General features: G+C 43.1%; 1 protein-coding gene and 3 long non-coding RNA genes across 4 annotated transcripts in view; 1 reads left to right on the top strand and 3 right to left on the bottom strand.

Annotated features, from left to right (window-relative positions):
- The window catches only part of LOC116931033, a 66,038-nt gene that overhangs the window by 1,184 nt on the left and 45,160 nt on the right, over nucleotides 1–19,694 (top strand). Inside the window, 17 exon segments of the mRNA XM_045179209.1 lie at nucleotides 2,840–2,892; nucleotides 5,286–5,694; nucleotides 6,685–6,789; nucleotides 6,909–7,025; nucleotides 11,794–11,925; nucleotides 12,142–12,257; nucleotides 12,336–12,609; nucleotides 13,327–13,446; nucleotides 13,570–13,703; nucleotides 14,162–14,399; nucleotides 14,724–14,846; nucleotides 15,082–15,216; nucleotides 15,612–15,845; nucleotides 15,923–17,106; nucleotides 17,396–18,155; nucleotides 18,250–18,939; nucleotides 19,008–19,662. Coding sequence (XP_045035144.1) covers nucleotides 2,840–2,892; nucleotides 5,286–5,694; nucleotides 6,685–6,789; nucleotides 6,909–7,025; nucleotides 11,794–11,925; nucleotides 12,142–12,257; nucleotides 12,336–12,609; nucleotides 13,327–13,446; nucleotides 13,570–13,703; nucleotides 14,162–14,399; nucleotides 14,724–14,846; nucleotides 15,082–15,216; nucleotides 15,612–15,845; nucleotides 15,923–17,106; nucleotides 17,396–18,155; nucleotides 18,250–18,939; nucleotides 19,008–19,662 — 5,479 coding nt within the window.
- Nucleotides 1,110–3,824, bottom strand: LOC116931062. Its single transcript, XR_004398713.2, has 4 exons — nucleotides 3,694–3,824; nucleotides 3,542–3,624; nucleotides 2,213–2,320; nucleotides 1,110–2,078 (listed from the first exon to the last, which is right to left on the bottom strand). It is a non-coding gene; the product is annotated as an uncharacterized LOC116931062 (long non-coding RNA).
- On the bottom strand, nucleotides 3,890–5,093 carry LOC123475955. Its single transcript, XR_006651470.1, has 3 exons — nucleotides 4,867–5,093; nucleotides 4,688–4,789; nucleotides 3,890–4,582 (listed from the first exon to the last, which is right to left on the bottom strand). It is a non-coding gene; the product is annotated as an uncharacterized LOC123475955 (long non-coding RNA).
- On the bottom strand, nucleotides 6,557–7,027 carry LOC116931064. Its single transcript, XR_006651469.1, has 2 exons — nucleotides 6,891–7,027; nucleotides 6,557–6,786 (listed from the first exon to the last, which is right to left on the bottom strand). It is a non-coding gene; the product is annotated as an uncharacterized LOC116931064 (long non-coding RNA).

Genomic DNA, 19,694 nt, shown 5'->3' with positions numbered 1-19,694 from the left:
CTTTAAAAGCTCTGCCCTTTTTGACGTCATTCTTTTTAAAGATCTTAAAAAATTGATGCTACCCACGCGTATTTTCAGTGCCAACATTTTGAAAAGATCTCGAGGCTATATTGCGTGTCTTATGCAGTGGCAAGCATTGTTTGAAATGATGGTTTAGCGATACCAAGGTTCGTTTTTTGGGGAAGAACAATTTAGTTACGGATTGCTATCTCTTGAGTTTCTTTTTGCAAAAAAAAAAAAAAAAACTGTAAATGGAACAGGTTTCCTCTAATTTTCCAGCTGATTGTGGATGGATAGCCTTCATCGTTTGACGATTTCATTATAGCGTTTTAAAGCCATTTAAGGTGGCCAACTGTAGCACTGGCAGATGTGTCTACTTACTTTCGGAACCGCAAATTCCATTCCATTGAATTTAATGATTATTTCTAATATTCCGGAAAATTGTGTGTTTTTTTTTTCTTCTCTCTCTTTCTTGTTGTCGTTTCTGCTCGACTTGGCATATCGATATTGCGTCTCTATTCTCTTGCGTAGAGAAATCGCCAAGGCTACGTATTTGTTTCATTAATATGATCGCAATAAAAGAAGAAGAAAAAAGACTCGAAATGTAAACACGTACGAGTGGGGGGGCAAGATGATGACATTAGAATAAAAGAAAACGAGGGGAGAGACATGTATAAGATAGAAGGGAAAAAAAATAGAGAGGTTACATGAACATTTCCGGCTTTCATCCCTCCCCTCGTCATCTTGTCGTGTCTTTTTTTTTTCCGCTCTAAAAGATAAAAGAAGGGAGAATATAGGATTCTTCGGAGCGCCTGTTTTCGTTTCCTGTTCTATCCCCCCCTCCTGGGATGACCCCTGCTACCATCCACTGTTAGCCTTCTGCTGTTCTTTTCCCATTTTTACCTGTGATAAACACACCCAAAAGAGCAAACTTTAACGTCTAAAAGCTCTCCCTTGCCAAGACTTGAGGGTATATAGTTGGGTCTACTGTTTACATATTCTTTTATGCCTTGCTGTCGCCCTTCCTGCGTGTACAAAAAGAAAGTCGGCATTGATCTAATCGGCTGATTACAGGTGAGCAAAGACACCGATAAGTAGAGAGAAAGGGGTTGCTTATCGAAAATATGTCGACGTAGTTTCTTGTGCCTTTGAAAACAAATCAATTCAAACGATGTGCGTCTAATGGTATAGGCGAGATTACGGTGGGGACACGATCCTTTTGGTACGCCGATATGGAGGCAAGGAGGGCCATCGCAAGTGAAGACATATTGTGATCTTCCGGATTACATCAGTTTCTCAAATATTTGAAGCGTTAAGTATTTGAAATAGACTTTTTGCGGTTAAAAATGGTGGACGACCTTCGTGTTGCCGAAACGCTGTTGCAATTCCAGTCCAGCAAGTAGAATGGGAGTGCAAAGCCGGGCCAAACAGAGACAACACACGCTAATGGCTTTCACTTTCTAGAACTTCATTTTACGGGATTATACGAACCTCCATCTTTTTTTTTTAATCTTTCCTCGTCTTTTAGTGTTTTTCACTCCTTTGCTGATATTCATATCAAAATTAGAAGAAGAATAAAAAAAAAAAAGGAACGTTTCTTTGATAACGTGAAACGGTGCCCTACTGGCGTTCACTTTCAAACCGTTGGTTGACTATATCGGCCACGCTCACGTCGAGTGGCCGATAAACGCAAAAGAGAAATGTCATAAAGACAAGTCAGGCGGGATGTCATATCTTTTTAAAAAAAGATATCTGTAAAAAAAAAAAAAAAGAATTAAATTCTATTATTATGTTACTTAACATGATGTGGGTGTTGTCCAGCCAATTGAACAAGTGACTATGTTGGCACCACTTTTGTGTGTGTCTGTGCCGTTATGAAGAGAGAAAGTAAAAATAATGAAAACTTAGTCATCCAACGGTCACTAACTCCTAGCGAAAAAAATAGGTTAAGGAGAGAAGGGGAAGGCTTGGAGGTCAGCAACATGAAATTCGTGTATCTTACCTACTTATTAAAAGATCGATAACGTCCAATACACGAAGCCCTCCAGGTGGTCTGCCAAAATATTTCCACATTTTGGCTAAAGAAAAAGAAAATATTGACTTTTAATTACGAAATCCTTTACCCCAACAGGAAAAGAATGATTTCCAGTACCCTTTTTACCCCATCCATCTTTTACTCGTAGAATTTTGACAATGAGAGAGAGAAACCCACCTTTTTCACGTCCATACGGAAAGGTGGAGTATTTTTGTGTCGGTAGATGTATTTGTACATGCATAATAGCGGTGGATCTCTCTTCAAACAATCCTGGGGCTCCAAGACCTTGAAAGAGAAAAGACGTATTTAATTTATTTTGGTTATCTTTTATTTAAAAATAAAAACTAAAAAAAAAACTCGACAGAAGGGGAAAGGATTCTTTTTTAGCCACGTGTAGACGAAGATAAGAGGGTGGGGCGAGGTAGAGGAGGTTACGGTTAATTAGCGGTGGGGTTAACTTTTTCTTTAGAAAAGAAAAACAAAATTTGTTTTCCTCCATCACCTGGACTATCCCTTCCCCTCTACACACCGATGAATCTATCGGTTATTATAAAGTAGGATCCCCTTTGTGATGATCTATCCGCATTCCTATGCCACCAATCTCCACATGCAGAGAGAATAAATTGAATTTTCTTTTATACCGTAGCGTCTACACAAGAAAAACAAATGATTGGATTTTGTGTTGTTAAATAAATGGGCCCCCCTCCCTTCACTATGTCTTGTATAATAAGCGAAATGTGTTGACCGTATTGTTCATTTAATTTGACCCCTTTTTTAAAATCTATTTTTGTTTTTCTTTAACAGATTTCAATAAAGCCGTGCTGCGATACATTTTCACGCTGTTCCTCATTACACAGGTAAGCATTTAATTTTTTTTTTTTTTTTGTTAAATCGTTTCGCTTGTTTTGGCCATGCGAACCATTTCCCAGCGCAGAAGTTTAAGGAAAATCGTGGTGGGCAGTTAAAGGAAGAACATTCGTTTTCCGGGGAAACAAAACAGTTAAAATTGTAACAAACGACTACGTAATGACAACTGAGAAAAAAAACAACAGACAATAACGAACGGCTATTGCTCACGTCTGGGCGTATAGACCTTGAAAGATTGAACGATCAAGATACGACCGACGAGCCTATAGACGATGTCATTTGTCTTTTTTTTTCCCCCATTTGGTCAACTGGGGAACTGTCAAGGCGAATAGATAATGATGCAAGATGTATGATTATTTCCAACAAACCGTTTGCAGTTGGTTTTTGAAAACAAACATGGAGATTGGATGACGCATGAATTTAAATGACGCTTGCCCAAAAGCAGCTGTAACGATCCAAGCGTCTCCTGGTAACAATTTCGCAATAGTCAAACAAATAGCAATCGTAGCTTCGATGCTAACTCAATTTTCTTTGTAAAAAACATAAAATGGCGTTTAATGCAAAAAGAAAAAGCCACGTCCTTGCTATTTGTTTGCGTGTGTTGGACGTGTCATTCCAGTTAGAAAAAATTGGCTTTACCTTGTTAGAACGGTCTCCGGTTCCCAAACAGCTGACCGGAAGAAAGCAACCAAAATATTGCGTGCAAGTCCATCGGTGCGCGTCTAGCAAAAGAATTTTTATTAAGAAAAGAAAAAAAATTATTTTTAACAAAGACTTGTCGCTTTTAATACTTGAAATTTGACAGCTGTCGGTCAACACCGGATGAACAGAAAGGTGGGAGGATCCAGGCGTATGCCCTGATCAGCACTCCCGAGTCAGAAATTAGCACGAAAAAGCTCGTGACTTGGTCCAAGACAAACTCCCACCTAAAGTCAACACAAACAGAAGGTTTTTTGGTTAGATGTTATTATGACCAACTCAACAAACTCTCACTTTTTTTTTGTGAAGTCTGCGTGAAAAACTTGTTATTCTCAACAAAACTTCTATATTTGGGCACTTTGCCAATTGATTGGTTTCATACGCGTGAAAGACACACACAGAGAAAGCGAAATGAAGGGGTTAAGCCTCACCGGTACTCTGGCGGACGTTAGGGTAATCACGGACCTGGAGGGATGTTTCTTTTCTTCAATCTTATTTTTATACTCGTTAAGCAAGGACGGCATCGTAGACTCGTAACCAGAGGGCAAAGAGGGAAACAGAGACTTTCTCCTGCCGAGAAGTCGCGACCCCGCCCTCATTTGCCTCGGGATTACACGCCGTGCAGCGTGAATGTGTCGTATCAACTAATGGAATTTCGTTGCGATTGCACACACGAAAAGAAGAGAGAAAATTCACCGCAGTGATTTCAAGTCGGTCATATTTTCTCCTTCATTTTCCAGGGGGTTTCTTTTTTTTTCTTCTTCAAAAAGACCTTGGAACAATGTTCTACCGAGCGTGACTCGTCTGCCACTAAATATACTTAGCCCTTGTGTACATACGTATGTGCATCACCCATCATCTTATTTTTCATAGTTTCCACTCTCTCTCTCCTTCTTTTTCTCACGCCAGAATGTGGGGACCTTCTTGCGAGTCTGGTGGAAGACGAAATAAAAATGGCGGGTCGGCATTGAGCAAATGGTTCTAGTTTTGTGAAGAAAAATAAAAAGGGATGTGGAGGGAAAAGAAAAATAAGATTAGAAAATAAAAGGACACGAATAATCGAGTTGTTTTGGGCCACCACTCAACTGTTGTTGTTTTTTGAAAAGTTTTTCTTTTTCTTTCGTGCTGTTTATTCCATTGCTAAAAAGGACTCGCCGATCCGTCACGGCCACCAAACTCGACGGACAACTAAACACAAAGCAAAGAAACCAGGAGACTTTTTATTCTGCGGTTTTAGTTCTTTTCATTTGTATCAAATAATTTACCGAAAATCCGTCACTTGTTCATCCGTTTCCAGGTCTTTCACTAACACACGCAACGTTCGCGTGTGCCAAAATGGTTGACGCCATGAAACCCTCTCAAAATTTTTTTCTATTTTTTGGGGGGTTACATTCGTCGCTGGAATCACTTTCCACATCTAAAAAGGAGAATGGAGTTTGTGAGTGTGTGTATAAATTCCATTGAATCCACATATGGCACAGGTTAAGCAACAAATCACTAAACCTACTGCTAAAGAGCAGAGAAACTTCTTTCAGGACCTGGAAAGTTCTTTCTAAGGGCATGCACACCTTCAAAAGATATTACTGATAACAAAAAAAAAAACGCTTGTCTAGTTCTTCGTTATTGTTAATCGATAAAAAGCTCTTCTTAATCTGACGCCATTTGCATCTATTTTTCGTAACAGATTTCTGCCGATTATGGTAGAAAGAGCCCAAGCAGTGGACCTGGTCCAGGTGGTGGTAGGGCTGTGCCTTTAACCGGCCCTGTCTCTCCTCTGCTTCCAGTGCGGACGCCATTACCCGTGGTTGCCGCATCTGCTAAATTGCCAACGGGAGCTAATGTGCGACAGCAGACGAAACCTTCTAATTTGACGAAACCCATTTCGACGAGTCGAGGACGAGCAGCTTTAGGAGCACCGGTTTTGCGACCACGTTCTGAAGTCTTTTTCCTTCACCTCGACGACGGTTATTTCGGGTGTCAAGTGAACGAGTCAACCGACGTCCTTCAGCTTTACGACATTTCAAAGTTGTGCGACGGCATATCCGACTGTTTCCTCGGCTCGGACGAGAACCGTGGCAAACTCAAATGCACAGGTAAGTCACTTTTAATCCAATGATTTATGTATTTTTTTTTTTTCATTGTTTCTGCTCGACGAGTCGTAACGGTTCCATGAGGTGGGATAGAGATACCTTGTATATTTATTGACGACTCGCCCTTAGATGTTTTCTTCTCGTCTGCCCATCCACCCATTTTCCTTTGTAGTTTTTTTTTTTTTTTGGAGGGAAAAGTGTGTCAAGAATATCTCATTTTTTCGACGGAATTTTCTCTTTTCTTTACGGCCATTACCTATTGGGGAAATATATATATATATTCATGAAATTATTACGTGATAGTAATCAAGAGCTCCATTGAATTTTTTTAAAAGCTGAATTGGTGGTGAAGATGATTTTATTTCTTTGTCTAATTTTCTCCTAGTTTTCTTTTTTATTAATTTCGCCATGTTTTTCTGAAATTTTACGAGTAGATTAGTGGCAACACTAATTTAAAAATTATATCGACCATTAAAATTAAAAATTTAATAACTGTAATTACAATAAATTTGGCAACGTTATTAATTATTCTAAATGGGCTAATCCACCAGCTGAGGCCTATTCCCTTGATAGTTTAGTTCAGTACGGGTTTTCGCGCCGTAAAGTGCTGAGCTAAGATCACATCCGAATTTAGTTCGCGCTTAAATTCAAGTTTGTTCACACACACAAAGAAACTTAAAACTTTTGCTACTTGTTGAAGCAACTCACGTCCTTATTGTTTAGTGCCCTGCAGCAGGTGTCATTCTAGCACACAGAAGCTGTCTCGTCAATAGAATAATAATTGTGATTGGCTATCCTCCCACGTGTGGGTGATAGCAATGTGATATCGTAGAAGAAGCTGCATACAAAGAAAAAGGCATTCATCCATAATTCAATTCCTTGTTCTATTTGGGTTTTGAGGGCTACCTTGTTATCAATGCAACTCATATCTCATGGTATCATTCATTCACAGATCAGTAAAGACAACAATTTCTTTTTTCTTCTGTTGTGTAGGTGACTGCGTCTTAACTGAAGGTGCACGCTGCCAAAATGGCGCCTGTCTCGATCACGAGTGCCATTGTAACGATGGATATGGAGGCTGCGGCTGCTCGACGCCTGGTAAATAAAACTTGAATCTAAATATACACTTGAAAATGATAATATTAGCAAATGATTATCACGTTTTTCCCCCCATTTCGTTTGAAATGTTGATGACTCACTTGTGTATCCTTTTTTAGACGAGAACGAGTGCAAGTATCGACCTTGTGACGTGTTCGCCCAATGTACCAATACCTTGGGCAGTTTCACCTGTACCTGCTATCCCGGTTATGAAGGCGACGGTTTCACATGCACGGGTAAGTTACAGCTAAAAACTATTTCTTAAAAATATCTGAAAAAACCAGTTAGGATTTCAAAAACAAACGCCTTATGGGTGTTGCTACCCAAATTTTGTATTCCTGGAATCGAATAAAAAAAAAAAAGGTTCCGGTTCTTATAATTATCAGTTTTTGTAATTACATCGAAATCAGAACAAAACAGAAGAGGGGAAAAAAAAAGAGACCTTTAAAAGGTGGCATGCGTTTGTTTCTCAGTAGGACAGGCTAAACTAGGTATATATTTCCGCCCCGTCCTAGTTTGGGTTAAGGTTTCAATTTTTTTTTCTTCTTCTTTACAATCCTCCCTGACTTTACCGTGCCAGCACGACAGCGTTGCAGCTCTCTCTCGTTGGCTCGATTCATTGGCGTGGCTCACATTCACGACCTTCATAACCTTATAAGGCATCTCTTAAACCATGTAGGGAAAAGATCTTTGGAAAGAGAATGATGAAAAGAGATGTGAAAGGGAGAAAGAAATCTCACCACTTGTTTAAAGACTTCTATTCTTCCTCTTCGTTCTCTGCCAGGCTTTAAAAAGCGATTGCGTTAGCAGCGTGTGTTTTGCTGCTATTGGCTAGCAACCGGTTGCTGTTTACCCTTCACCGTCTTTTGCCAATTCTCGCCTTCTTTTCTCATTCCGCGCGAGACATAATTCTTGGAATTTATTTATTTATTTTTTGGACTTAATCCTTATTATATTATTTATTTTTTGCGAAATATTCAAATTTCTGAAATTAGTAGATGAGCGTGCTGCAGGAATGTCTTCTTCGCATTTTTATTATTTGGCCGTCGCTCACGTCGTGTTTTCAGCGTGTCTGGTATGTTACAACGTACAAAATATTCCCCCGAGGTGTCGTCCGCGGGAGTCCGATGAATCGGCCGGCGGCAAGGCCATCGTCATATTCCTCTCCCTCTTTGTCGAGTTGTTTTATTCATTTTTAGTTTGGCTGATGTCTTTTAACTTTGTCTTACCTTTTACGACCCTTCCCTCGATTACCTTGTGCTGGAAAAAAAAAAAGAAGAATCGCGTAACTGTGGGAAATTTGAACTTGCGTAGGAAGACGGAAACGATCAAGTTATGGGCAGAAAAGGGGGGGAAAGTTCACACAGACAGGACAGAAAAAAATAAAGAGCAATAGACAATTCCCTGTTTACAGCCTTCCACGAAAAGCTGCTCTTCTCTGTAATTAAATATTTAATTTTTTTTTGTTCCCCCTTTTTTTTTTTTTTTTTGCTTAAAACGAATACGAAATGTTACCGTAATGGCAACACGCAACAATATTTTGTTTTCCGAAAAAAGAAAAAAAAATTGTTGCTCCTCGCCGAATGGGACGGTCGACCTTCGCTAACGCACAGCGAAGGAGGTACGTTTAAAGCTTGAAAAAAAAAAATAAATATTGAAGGCCACTGGGAACCACACCTGAACAAGATCCTGCCTCTCGCACCTGAAAAAGGGATGGCTACGTGCTTTACATTGAGTTCGTAGTTTTTGAGAGAGAAAAAAAAAAAAAAATGTGACCACCTTGTCGAAGGTGATGGGTTGTAAAATTACGATAGGCGGTGGGAGGAGGGAAACAAAAGGTTTGAGTCGACAACAATGAAGAAGCGGCTGCTTTTTGGTAAGTGAATACGAGGCAGGTAGTGAAATTAGGTTCGTCATCCGATTTAGCGGGAAATAGAGAAGAAGTCGAGATTGGAAACAGGCGCTATTCACACGATGTTGTTATTTTTCGGGGCGGTTGTGTTGCGTGATCGTTCCCATCACTTTTGATTTTCTTTTTCGCCCCGTTGCAAACCCTCCCCCCTCAAACAAAAAAATCATGTCTCGAAAGGATACGATGATGTTTGTGGTTTTTTTTTAAGGTTTAGTCATAGGAACGACCTCTTCATCTTTGAATTCCATCGTAGATTCCACTCCAAGGTCCACGACATTTTCGATTACAATACAAACCAAAGGGCCTATAATATCTGAGCTTTTACGATAAGGTCAACAAGGACATAGAAGACGTTGCACTTGGGATATGACGTAAAGAGTATTTCTAGGACTTCTTTTGACATGTCATCTCCCGCTAGCGATTTAGGGGGGAAACGAAAAAGAATTCTTGAAATTGAAACAAAACCCGAATAGATATGAGGGGATAGCGCCGTGACAACCGGTTTTCGAGTCTGCCGATTTGTTTAGCTTGTCGTTGGCAAGCTTCCTTGCAACTTTTTTTTTTTGTTTTGTTTTGTTTGTCTTGAAAAGATTGAACTCTTGAATAATTCAGAATTTAAATTGCGGGTATGTAGCAAGACTGCATTAAGCATCATTTCGGAGATTCCACCTTTTCTATTTGAAAAGGAAAAAAAGAATGAAAAAGGATGGGATAACATCACTTTTCTTTTTGGCTGCAGGCAGTAGCCAAAAAGAAAAAAAAAAAGGGAAATTTTTATGGGATAGAATCACGATGAACTTGAGAGCACGAACAAACGCGAATAGGAGACCGAGAGGGGTTGTATACACAGCGCCAGACACACAATCAAGAAAAAAAAAGAGTGAAAGAAAACAGCAAATAGAATAGATGTACTCCTCCGCTTTTGGCTGGTGCTGCTGCAATTGACGAGTTGAATGTCCGGTTGTTGCACTAAAGCAACCCCAGAGACAGTGTCTGACGAAAACAATGAAACAATTCCGCTCTCAACTGTTTATTATCTCTCTTTTTATTTCTTTAGTTCTCCTAAACTTCGTCTGCTCGAATTCTTGCGTCACTTTCGATCTCTTTTTGTGTGTGTGTGTGTGTGTGTTGGCTTTTGTCTCTTTTCATGGAGACATAAACGTACAGTCAACCAATGGATGAACAATTTAAAAAAAAGGGAAAGGAATGAATGAAACAAGAATCGACGAGCCGCTGTTTCTTCATTTTGTTTTGCGGAACGCGTGTGACACCAACCGATTAGCCAATTGTCTTAGTGGCAGTGCAGCAAAACGTGAAATCAAAGAGACACAAATGGAGGAAAAAAAAAAAGGAAGAGAAGGGCAATCCGCATTTTGTTGTGTGGATAAAGCTAACGGTGAAATCACACAACTGTGTGACCCCGTAGTCGTTTAAGTTTCGTGGAACAGAGTGGTTAGATTGTTGGCTGTCGACGGTTTTCAAAATGGCTCTTTCGAAATCATTCGAGTTGACACTTGCTGTCGTACACGATGTAACGATCACGTCACACAATCGAGAAGCGTGCGACCTTATTTCCCCCTGCATTGCACCGAATGCCGTTGAACTCTTCTTTTGAATTCTTCAAACTGTTTGGTCATTCCACATTCGACTCGTTTGTTTTTTCCCCGTTCGGCCAACTTGATCTCCTCTAAAATAAAAGTTCTTTTTCTTTGTTGACATGTTGACATTCAATACGGGTTGGATTAAATTAAGTATTGCTCAAGAAAGTACCTCAAGGTTTTTCCGCTTCGTTTTTTGGCCAACCTATTTTTTTTTTGCAACCCCCCCATGATTCGGAATTTTTATTTTAATTAAGCAATTTTCGCAGAACACTTTCCATTTTGGCGTGAATTTGGCAAAAAAAAAAAGGTTGATGAAATAGGTGACCTTAATTTTTTCGTTATCCATTAGTATTCTCGTCTCGCATGACGTGGCGTCCTAAAGTTAATGCGGTACGTGCGACGAATGAATGGGCGTTACTCCACAATTTTTTTTCTTCTTCTCCCCTTTCTTTAAAAGCAATCGCTCAAGACGAAAGTCACACAAACGAAAAATGTGAAAAATTCTGTTTTCTTTTGTATCGGAAAATGATCTAACGTAGTACAGTTTCAAAATGGACCCGTGTTAACAACGCCTCCGTTTGAAGGTCTCCACGCCAAAACGGAAAAAAAAAAAAAAGAATTCCGGACGTAGGCTGGTCGAATTGAGGCGAAGGACTTTGGTGCGTGTGTCCAGTTCCTGAAGAAAAGAGTAAATTTGTTTTTCGAGGCTTTTTTTATTTTAAGTGTCTACTCACTTTTTTCCGCTGATGATTTTTAAACGGAAATTTGTTGAATGCGTCCATTCTGTAATAAAGATAACGCCATAGAAAGCCACAGAACTCTCTCCGAGACGGACACTCGAATTTTAAATTGTTTTTTTTTTTTTCTTGAAAGTCTGGAGAAAATATTCCACTACGAGCGTTCAAAAAGCCAAGCCACAAAAAGAAATAGGAAAAAAAAAAAAAAAATGGAGAACCATATATGGTGCAAAAGAAGGCTCGGTGTTGACCCACTTTCTACATAACGCCCTACGTCTGAGAGCCCCTCTCTCCATTATTCCTACTCTCTTCACCTCTCTCTCTCTCTCTCTCTCTTTCTTTTCATGTATGTGTGTTATATAGGTGTTCCCGTCCTTTTCTTCCTCTCTTCTGCCTTTTTCGTGTCCCGTGTGTCTGTATAGAAATAAAGAGCTTGCGCGTGCTAGTTCCGTATGTGAAAGTCTGACACCATGGAGAATAATCGAGAAAAAAAAAAATCGAAATAAAACACACAAAAAGGCTGACAAATATGTAAGATCCAGCTGGTTTTATCCGGGTTCGTTTGATCTACATGATAGGGGTGTACATTCCGGACGAAGCCGGATTCCTTACCAGCAGAATCTAAACTTTATTTTAATATATATATATGTATATTTTTCCCGAAAATTGCAAGTGAAAATTTGCATACGATGAAATGATCGATCATTGTTTAAAATTAATGTTTTGTTTCCCTCTTTTTGATGCGCTTCTTTAGATATCGACGAATGCAAGAATCCGGAACTGGCGGCTAAATGCGTGGAGAACGCCGAGTGCTGCAACCTGCCGGCCCATTATTCGTGCAAGTGCAAACCCGGTTTCCAGGGCGATGGAGAGAAACAATGTCTGGGTAAGCCTCATTGTAGAACGTCTTTTTTTTTTTCCTATTGGATTCAACGATAAAAATAAGAGCGCGGACAAGTTTTGTGTCTTTTTTCCTGTTTTGCCGTTTCAATTGAAATTGAGGTCTTCATTATTTATTATGCAAGTCTGTGTGTTTATTTCTTTCTTCTTACATTCAAACGTTTTTGTTTTGTTTTTATTCTTATATCTCGAAACGAAACAGACATTGACGAGTGCCAAAATCCTGGATCATGCGGCCTTAATGCCCTTTGTCAGAATACCCCAGGCAACTACACCTGCGCTTGCCCTAACGGCTACGGAGGCAACCCTTACGATGGCGTAAGATTCACATTTTTGGCCAAATTGTTTCCCATTTCAAAATGTCAATGAATTAAAACGCTATTTGAACACGATCAGTGCGCCGATATCGATGAATGTGAAATTGGCAACGCTTGCGGCACCGGAAGCCTCTGCACGAACACGGACGGCGGTTACACATGCACTTGCCCGCCCGGTTTCACCGGTGACCCCAAAGTGGCATGCGTTGACGTCGACGAGTGCGCACCGCCGCCACCCGGCGTCAAGGCGACTCCCGTTTGCGGAAGAAGCGCCATCTGCGACAATCTGCCCGGATCTTTTAAATGCCAGTGCCCGCCTGGATTCAAGGGCGACCCTAAAATTGCCTGTCAAGGTTCTTGAACATTTTTCTTTCGTTCTTTCTCATCGTCTTTTCCCACTTAACAACTCAAATGATGGTGATCATCATCACGCATTGAAACGCTGCGCCATGATTTAGCAAATCGGTCACGGCTTTACCACCATCTTTTATTTCCCCTCTCTATTTATGGCTAATGTAATTACAGACTCCGTACGCTGCGGAGTTCGTTAACTCCTTCGTATTCTAATCTGATGATCATTTTCTGGCTTTCGGAAATCCGCATGTTTTAAAGCCCATCAGCTATTATTGTTTTAAATCTTTTCAATCTAAAAAAAAAAAAAAAAAATTATTGAACATGCCGCTTATCTGATTACTAACGAGCTTTTAACTAACCGAAATTTAAAAAAAAAACCCAACGAAACCTCTTCGCCTTCGGCTTTTTTTTGTTGGGTTAGATATTAACGAGTGCGTTACGGCAACTGGGATTTGCGGACGCGGCGCCCTGTGCTCTAATCTTCCCGGCTCTTTCAAGTGCTTTTGCCCGGTTGGCTTTCAAGGCGATCCCCGCCTGTCTTGCAACAGTTAGTCTTCTTTTATGGCTTTGCTCTCTTTTAAATGTACCCTTAAACCATCCATAATAATCGTTCGTTGCTTGTGTGGATTGAACTAATACTCGGTATGTTAGATAAGCGGTTACGTTGTGCTAAAACTTTCCCTTTTTTCTCTACGTGTTTCACCCTGGCTATTCAGACATTAACGAGTGCCTGAGTAAACCGTGTGGCGCCAATGCGACCTGTACAGACACTATCGGCAGTTTCAGCTGTTCTTGCGTCGAAGACTTCACTGGAGACCCGTACCGAGGATGTTCAGGTATGTAGGCCATCCGTTACGACCATGGAAGCGTATAGCCCATAAATGTCATAACACTAGACCGAGAGTTTTTTTTTCTTTTTCGGTTAAGATGAATGACGATGTGTGTGTTACTTTCTTTAGACATTGACGAGTGTGCCGTGCTGGCAAGTCCGTGTGGTAAACAGGCCATCTGCGAGAACACGGTGCCCGGTTACAATTGTCGCTGCCCTCAAGGATATGCCGGCCAACCTACACCGGACGTTGCGTGCGAACAGGTGATGAAGGATTTTCCCATTTTCTTTAGATTCTTATTCACTCATCAAAAACACATCGCGGAGCTTTATTGTTGTTTAACTCGTCTGTCAAGCTGTCAAACACCCGTTACGTGTTTCTATCTCGAGACTTGCATTGTATCCTAATAGCTTGGCGATTGCATAGCGGATTGATCGCACTAGGGAAATGAGGTTAAAAAAAATTTATAATTCTTGTTGAGCTGTTTTTTTTAAGGGGTTGGGGGGCGGCCTCCCGTGACGTGGCATTTCCCGTCTTACTGTTAACCGACACGTTTTCGAAGGAATCATCGATCTCTGTCTTTATTTCAGAGATATATATATTTTTTTTTTTTGTCTTTCGAAAGTTATACAACCGCCATCCTCTTTCAGTTTCTCTTTTTGGGCTGATATCACATGGATTCTAATGGTCGATTGTTTTTTTTTCTTGTTGAATTTCATAGGTGGATGTGGGGACCATCTGCAAGGGAAATTTCGATTGTGTCAATAATGCGGAATGCCTGGACGGCCAATGTTTCTGCCGTAATGGCTTCCAGCCATTGGGCGCCACTTGCGTTGATATCGACGAATGTACCAAGGCCCCTTGCGGACCTAATTCCGTCTGCACTAATCTCGCCGGCAGCCATCGTTGCGAATGCGAGGCAGGTTTTGTCGGCAAGCCGCCAACTACACCCTGCAAAGGTAAACAAGAAACTTTCCTTTAATGACGAGCTTTGAGGGATGTTTGAGAAACAAAAAAATGAGAGTGAACGCAGCGCTGGTGTAGGAGAGAGTAAAATGTCACGAGGTTTGGTTCGTGACTAAAGACAACTGGCATTCATTAGTCGGACGGTTTCATTTTTTATTTTTATTTTTTTTTGGTTTTCAATCGACATGTCAGTTTCAATTGGAATGATTGGAAAATGATGAACAAAACAAACTCTGGTTTTTTTTTACCAATAGCTAATCGAATGTTGAATATTCTTTGTATTTCTATTCATGTTTTCGATCGACGATGCCTTCCAGCTCCATGCGAAGATGTAAAATGCGGTGCTCATGCGACTTGCAAAACCCAAGACGAAGAAGCTTTCTGCGTTTGCGACGAAGGTTGGACCTACGATCCGGCCAATATCGCCGCCGGATGTCAGGGTACGTTGGCCTCTTCTTTTAAAAAAATTCATCAGATACAAAAGAAGAAAACAAATAAAGACCCAATGGCCACTTGCCGGTCATTAGCGTGCGGTTTTTCCATACAGCTATCCAGTTTTTTTTGTTTTTTTTTTAAAAGATGGTTGGGATAGTTCAGGCGATGACCGTAACATTTGTAACGTTATGAATTTTAAAATAAGAAAATGTTTGCTTTTGTTTGTTTAAATTCTCTCAGATATCGATGAATGCGACCTCGCCCAGGGCCTTTTGAGTCGTTGCGGAGAAGGAGCGATTTGCAGCAATACACCGGGTAGCTTCAGTTGCCAGTGCCCGCCAGGCTTTTCCGGCGAACCATCCACCAGATGCTTCGGTAAGAATGAAGACAAGACAAAACAATAGATAATAAAGGGGAATAATATTTCCGCTTTATCCTTTTTTTTTTTTTTTCAACATTTTCGGCTATCACACGGCACGGCGAAATGTACATTTGAATTCCTATTCGAATGCCCTATTATACTAATAAATCATTGTTACCTCGCGTAACCTTAGGCATTTTATAACGAGTCACGAATTAGAAACGACTCGCTGTTCGATTTTGAATGGCTGATTTCACGTTGTAGCTTCGAAGAAATTCAAAATTTGAACATTCAAGTTTTCCCTTTCATTTTGTGCCCTTTACTTAAACAAAAAAAAACAAAAAAATTGATACACGTAACGATGTGTTATCTCAACCGGTTCAATAATGAGCATCTTGTACATTTCTAGATATCGACGAGTGTCAACGTCCCGGTGTTTGTGGCACGGGAGCGGTTTGTGTAAACATTCCCGGTTCCCATGAATGCCGATGTCCGGAAGGAACAGCTCCGGAGCCGGATGCTCGCACCAAATGTGTTTCTCTGATGCGATGCGCCATCGATGACGATTGTCCAGGCAATTCCGTTTGCGATCCGACCAAAGAATGTTTATGCCCCGAACCAAACATCGGCAAAGATTGCAGACGTAAGTTTTTTTTTTTTTTTTTATTAACTTCATTCTTGTGGTTGTTCCAAAATTTGTAATTGACCCGTTTGTTGTAGATCCTTGTGAGGGTGTCCGCTGTTCAGCCAATCAGGAATGTATGTTGATCAACGACGTTGCCAAATGCATGTGCTCGTCTGGTTTCACCGGTGGAGTCAACGGTGGATGCGTCGATATCGACGAGTGTTCTGCCGGTCAAAAACCTTGCGCCCAGGGAGCTGTTTGTCGTAATGAACCTGGCCGATTCGTCTGCGAATGTCCCAGTGGATTCGAAGGCGAGCCGTACAAGACGGGCTGTATCGAAAAAGCGACAGCACCACCTGGATGCAGCATTCTTCCCTGTCCAAGCGGCGAAGTTTGCGTTCCATCGGACAATGGCGGCGTTTGCGTCTGTTCCAGGGGCTGGATTCGTGATCAAACAACGGAACTCTGCCGGGACGTCAACGAGTGTCTTGAATCTCCACCAGACAAACCGGCCTGTGGTTTCCGGGCCGTTTGTAAGAACTTGCCTGGAAGTTACGACTGTTCCTGCCCTAAAGGCTACGATGGCAATCCGTTCCAGAGCTGCGACCTGTGCGACAGCATCGAGTGCCGTTGTCAACCACCTTATCGCATCGTCGGAGGAGCTTGTTTGCTTGCCGACTGCGCCGGAGGCAAACAAACCTGCCCAGCAGGAGCCGAATGCATCACGGTGACGGGCGGAGTAAGTTACTGTGCCTGCCCGGCCGGTTATCGCGCCAAACCTGACGGCTCGTGTGAAGACGTCAACGAATGCCAAGAAGGAATCAACGGTCAATCCGCCTGCGGTTTCGGAGCTGATTGTTACAACCGGCCTGGACGTTTCGACTGCCAATGCCCTGCCAATTTCACCGGCGATCCTTACAAGGGCGTTTGCGCTCCCAGCCAAGTCCGCTGCGTCTCCGACACTGAGTGCGACACCAACGAACGCTGCGTCCAGCCTGGAGAATGCATTTGCCCACCGCCTTACTACACCGACACGGAAGACGGCAATAAATGCAAAAGTCCCTGCGAACGCCACGCGTGCGGAGTCAATAGCAAATGCACTCCGTCCGATCCGCCTAAATGCATGTGCGAGCCTGGACACACTGGCAACCCAAGCGTCGGTTGTAGCGACATCGACGAGTGCCGAGACAACCCATGCGGTCCAGGAGCTTTGTGCATCAATGAGAACGGCGGCTTTAAATGTCACTGCCCCAACGGACAACAAGGCGACGCCTATCAGGTATGTCACACCAATTAGTTTGTTTCGTTTTTAGAGCGTGTGAAAACGTGAAACGATCTAGAAAGAGATAAAAGACGGCCCGTCATGGACGGCTCGTCAACGAGGCCAACAAAAATGTTGGCACAAATGAATTCGTTTATCTAGACTTACTGTGACGAGCAATAGCGACAGTTCGACGCCGTCTAGGTGGCAAGACGGACACGCTTTTGCCCGTCTCTCGTTAAATGTATTGCACATCTGATCGAATTGATTTTCTAAACGCAAAACTGTTTTCGAATTCAATTTACAGGAGGGATGTCGCGGAGAAGCTCGATCTGAATGCCAAGCCGACGATGAATGTGACGGACAGCTGGCCTGCATCCAGGGCGGTTGCGTTAACCCGTGCCAAGCTCTGCCTTGCGGAGCGAACGCCTACTGCGAGCCGGAAGAGCACGCCGCTTGGTGCCGCTGCTTGCCCGGTTTCAAAGAAGACAGTCAAACAGGCGCTTGCATTTCCCTGTGCCACGACATCCTGTGCGGGGAGAACGCCCAGTGCGTCGTTTCCTCCACTGGCCCTACGGGAACGTCGACCACATGCGCCTGTCTCGACGGCTACAACGGCAACCCCTTTCCAGGGGGTTCCTGCTTGCCGGATGTCTGTTCCGCTTCATTACCTTGTCAGGACCCTCAAGTCTGCGTTTCCGGACGCTGCAAGGAGCGCTGCGAAGGCATCACGTGCGGAGTTGGAGCTCGTTGCGACAAGGCCACCAACCAGTGCGTCTGTTTGCCCTATTTCATCGGCAAAGCGGATTTGCTCTGCGTTCCTCCAGTCATCCCGCCTATCTGTCAGCCACCTTGCGGTCGCAACTCTCACTGCGAATACGGCCAACCTAATCGATGCGTTTGCAACCCCGGTACGTCGGGCAATCCGTACGAATCGTGCGGCGCTCAGGAGAAGACCTGTGACGCAACCAAATGCGGTGTCAATGCTCAATGTCGTCAAGGAGTCAATCGAGTCGATTGTGTCTGCCCAGTTGGTTACCAGGGCAACCCTTACGTGGCTTGCGAAGGTCAGTTCTTTTTTTTTTTTTTTTTTTTTAATTACGAACCAATTTTGGATGTTTTTCTAAATTGACTAATGAAAAATTTGTTCGTATGGATTAGATGTGAACGAATGTATGGGTAACGCTTGCGGAGCCAATGCCGTTTGTCTCAATACACCCGGAAGCTACGATTGCCAATGTCAGGAAGGATTCTCTGGCAATCCGTTCATGATGTGCATGCCCATCAGTATCGAACCGCCCGTCCAGCCATCTGTCGCCGATCCATGCTCGTCTGTTAGTTGTGGACCGAATGCTGGTTGTCGAAACGGCCAGTGCGTATGCCTTCCTGGTTACTCCGCCAGCGCTGGAGGTCTGTGCACCGTTCCATCTTGTCGAAACGATCTTGACTGCGCCAGCCGAGAAGTTTGCCTTCCCGTTGATCAGTCCATCACAAATGGCGGCCTTCGTCGTTGCGTGGACGCGTGCTCCCGCGAGCAGTGCGGACCCAACGCCGTTTGCGTAGCCGACACTCACCGGGCTTCTTGCATCTGTCGTGACGGATTCACGGGCAATGCCAACGTCGGTTGCCAACAGGAACCTGCCGACGACAAGTGCGGAAGAGACGACGACTGCCCGGGTGACGCTATTTGTGGCAAAGACATTGACGGTATCCGCCAATGCGTCGACCCTTGCAAATCTTTTACCTGCGCTCAGAGCGAGTCTTGCGTCATCAAGGCCGGCAAAGCCCACTGCGAATGTTTATCGAATTTCGTACGCAACCCCGCCACCGGATCTTGCGAAAAACCAGGGCGTAAGTCTCAAACGTGTTGAGAAATGTTTGAAAAATTTGATTGCTAAACTTAATTTCTATTTCTGCAGTTCCGGATTGCGTCACAAACGCGGACTGTAAATCCGATTCCGTTTGTCGTCAGGACGTTTTGGGAGTGCGGAAATGTACTGCCGTCTGCGTGGGTTACACTTGCTCCGCCAATTCCGACTGCCGAGCTGCTAACCATGTCGGCCAATGCGTTTGCCGGGCTGGATTCACTGGTAACCCCAACGACCGTAACGGCTGCCGTCCTGTGCCCAAAGATCAATGCCAGATGGATGCCCAATGTAGCGAAGTGGAAGTTTGCAAACCGGACAGCAACGGCCTCCGCCGCTGCGTTGCCATCTGTCCTACGGTTCGTTGCGGATCGGGAGCCGTATGCGTGGCCAATAATCATGCTGCCAAATGCGCCTGTCCGACCACCGGCCTTTATGCTGGCAATCCATCCGGGCCGGAAGGTTGTCGCAAAGTTGAATGTTTGGCCAATAGCGACTGTTCCGGAACAAAGTCATGCGATCGCGCCACGTACACTTGCAAACCCGTTTGCGTTCAAAACAGTTGCGGCAAGAACGCCATCTGCCTGGCAGAGAACCACATGGCCATGTGTTCTTGCCCGGTAGGATTGGTACCTAACCCCCGACCTGAAATCGAATGCGTTCCAGCTGACCTTTGCGTCTCTCAACCTTGTCACGCTACTGCCATCTGGTACTTGAATTCAGAAGCTCTTTTATGTTTTG

This window comes from Daphnia magna, linkage group LG9 (genome assembly GCF_020631705.1).
Source record: "Daphnia magna isolate NIES linkage group LG9, ASM2063170v1.1, whole genome shotgun sequence".
NCBI classification, from domain to species: domain Eukaryota; kingdom Metazoa; phylum Arthropoda; class Branchiopoda; order Diplostraca; family Daphniidae; genus Daphnia; species Daphnia magna.
This window is presented reverse-complemented; position numbering and strand designations above follow the sequence as displayed.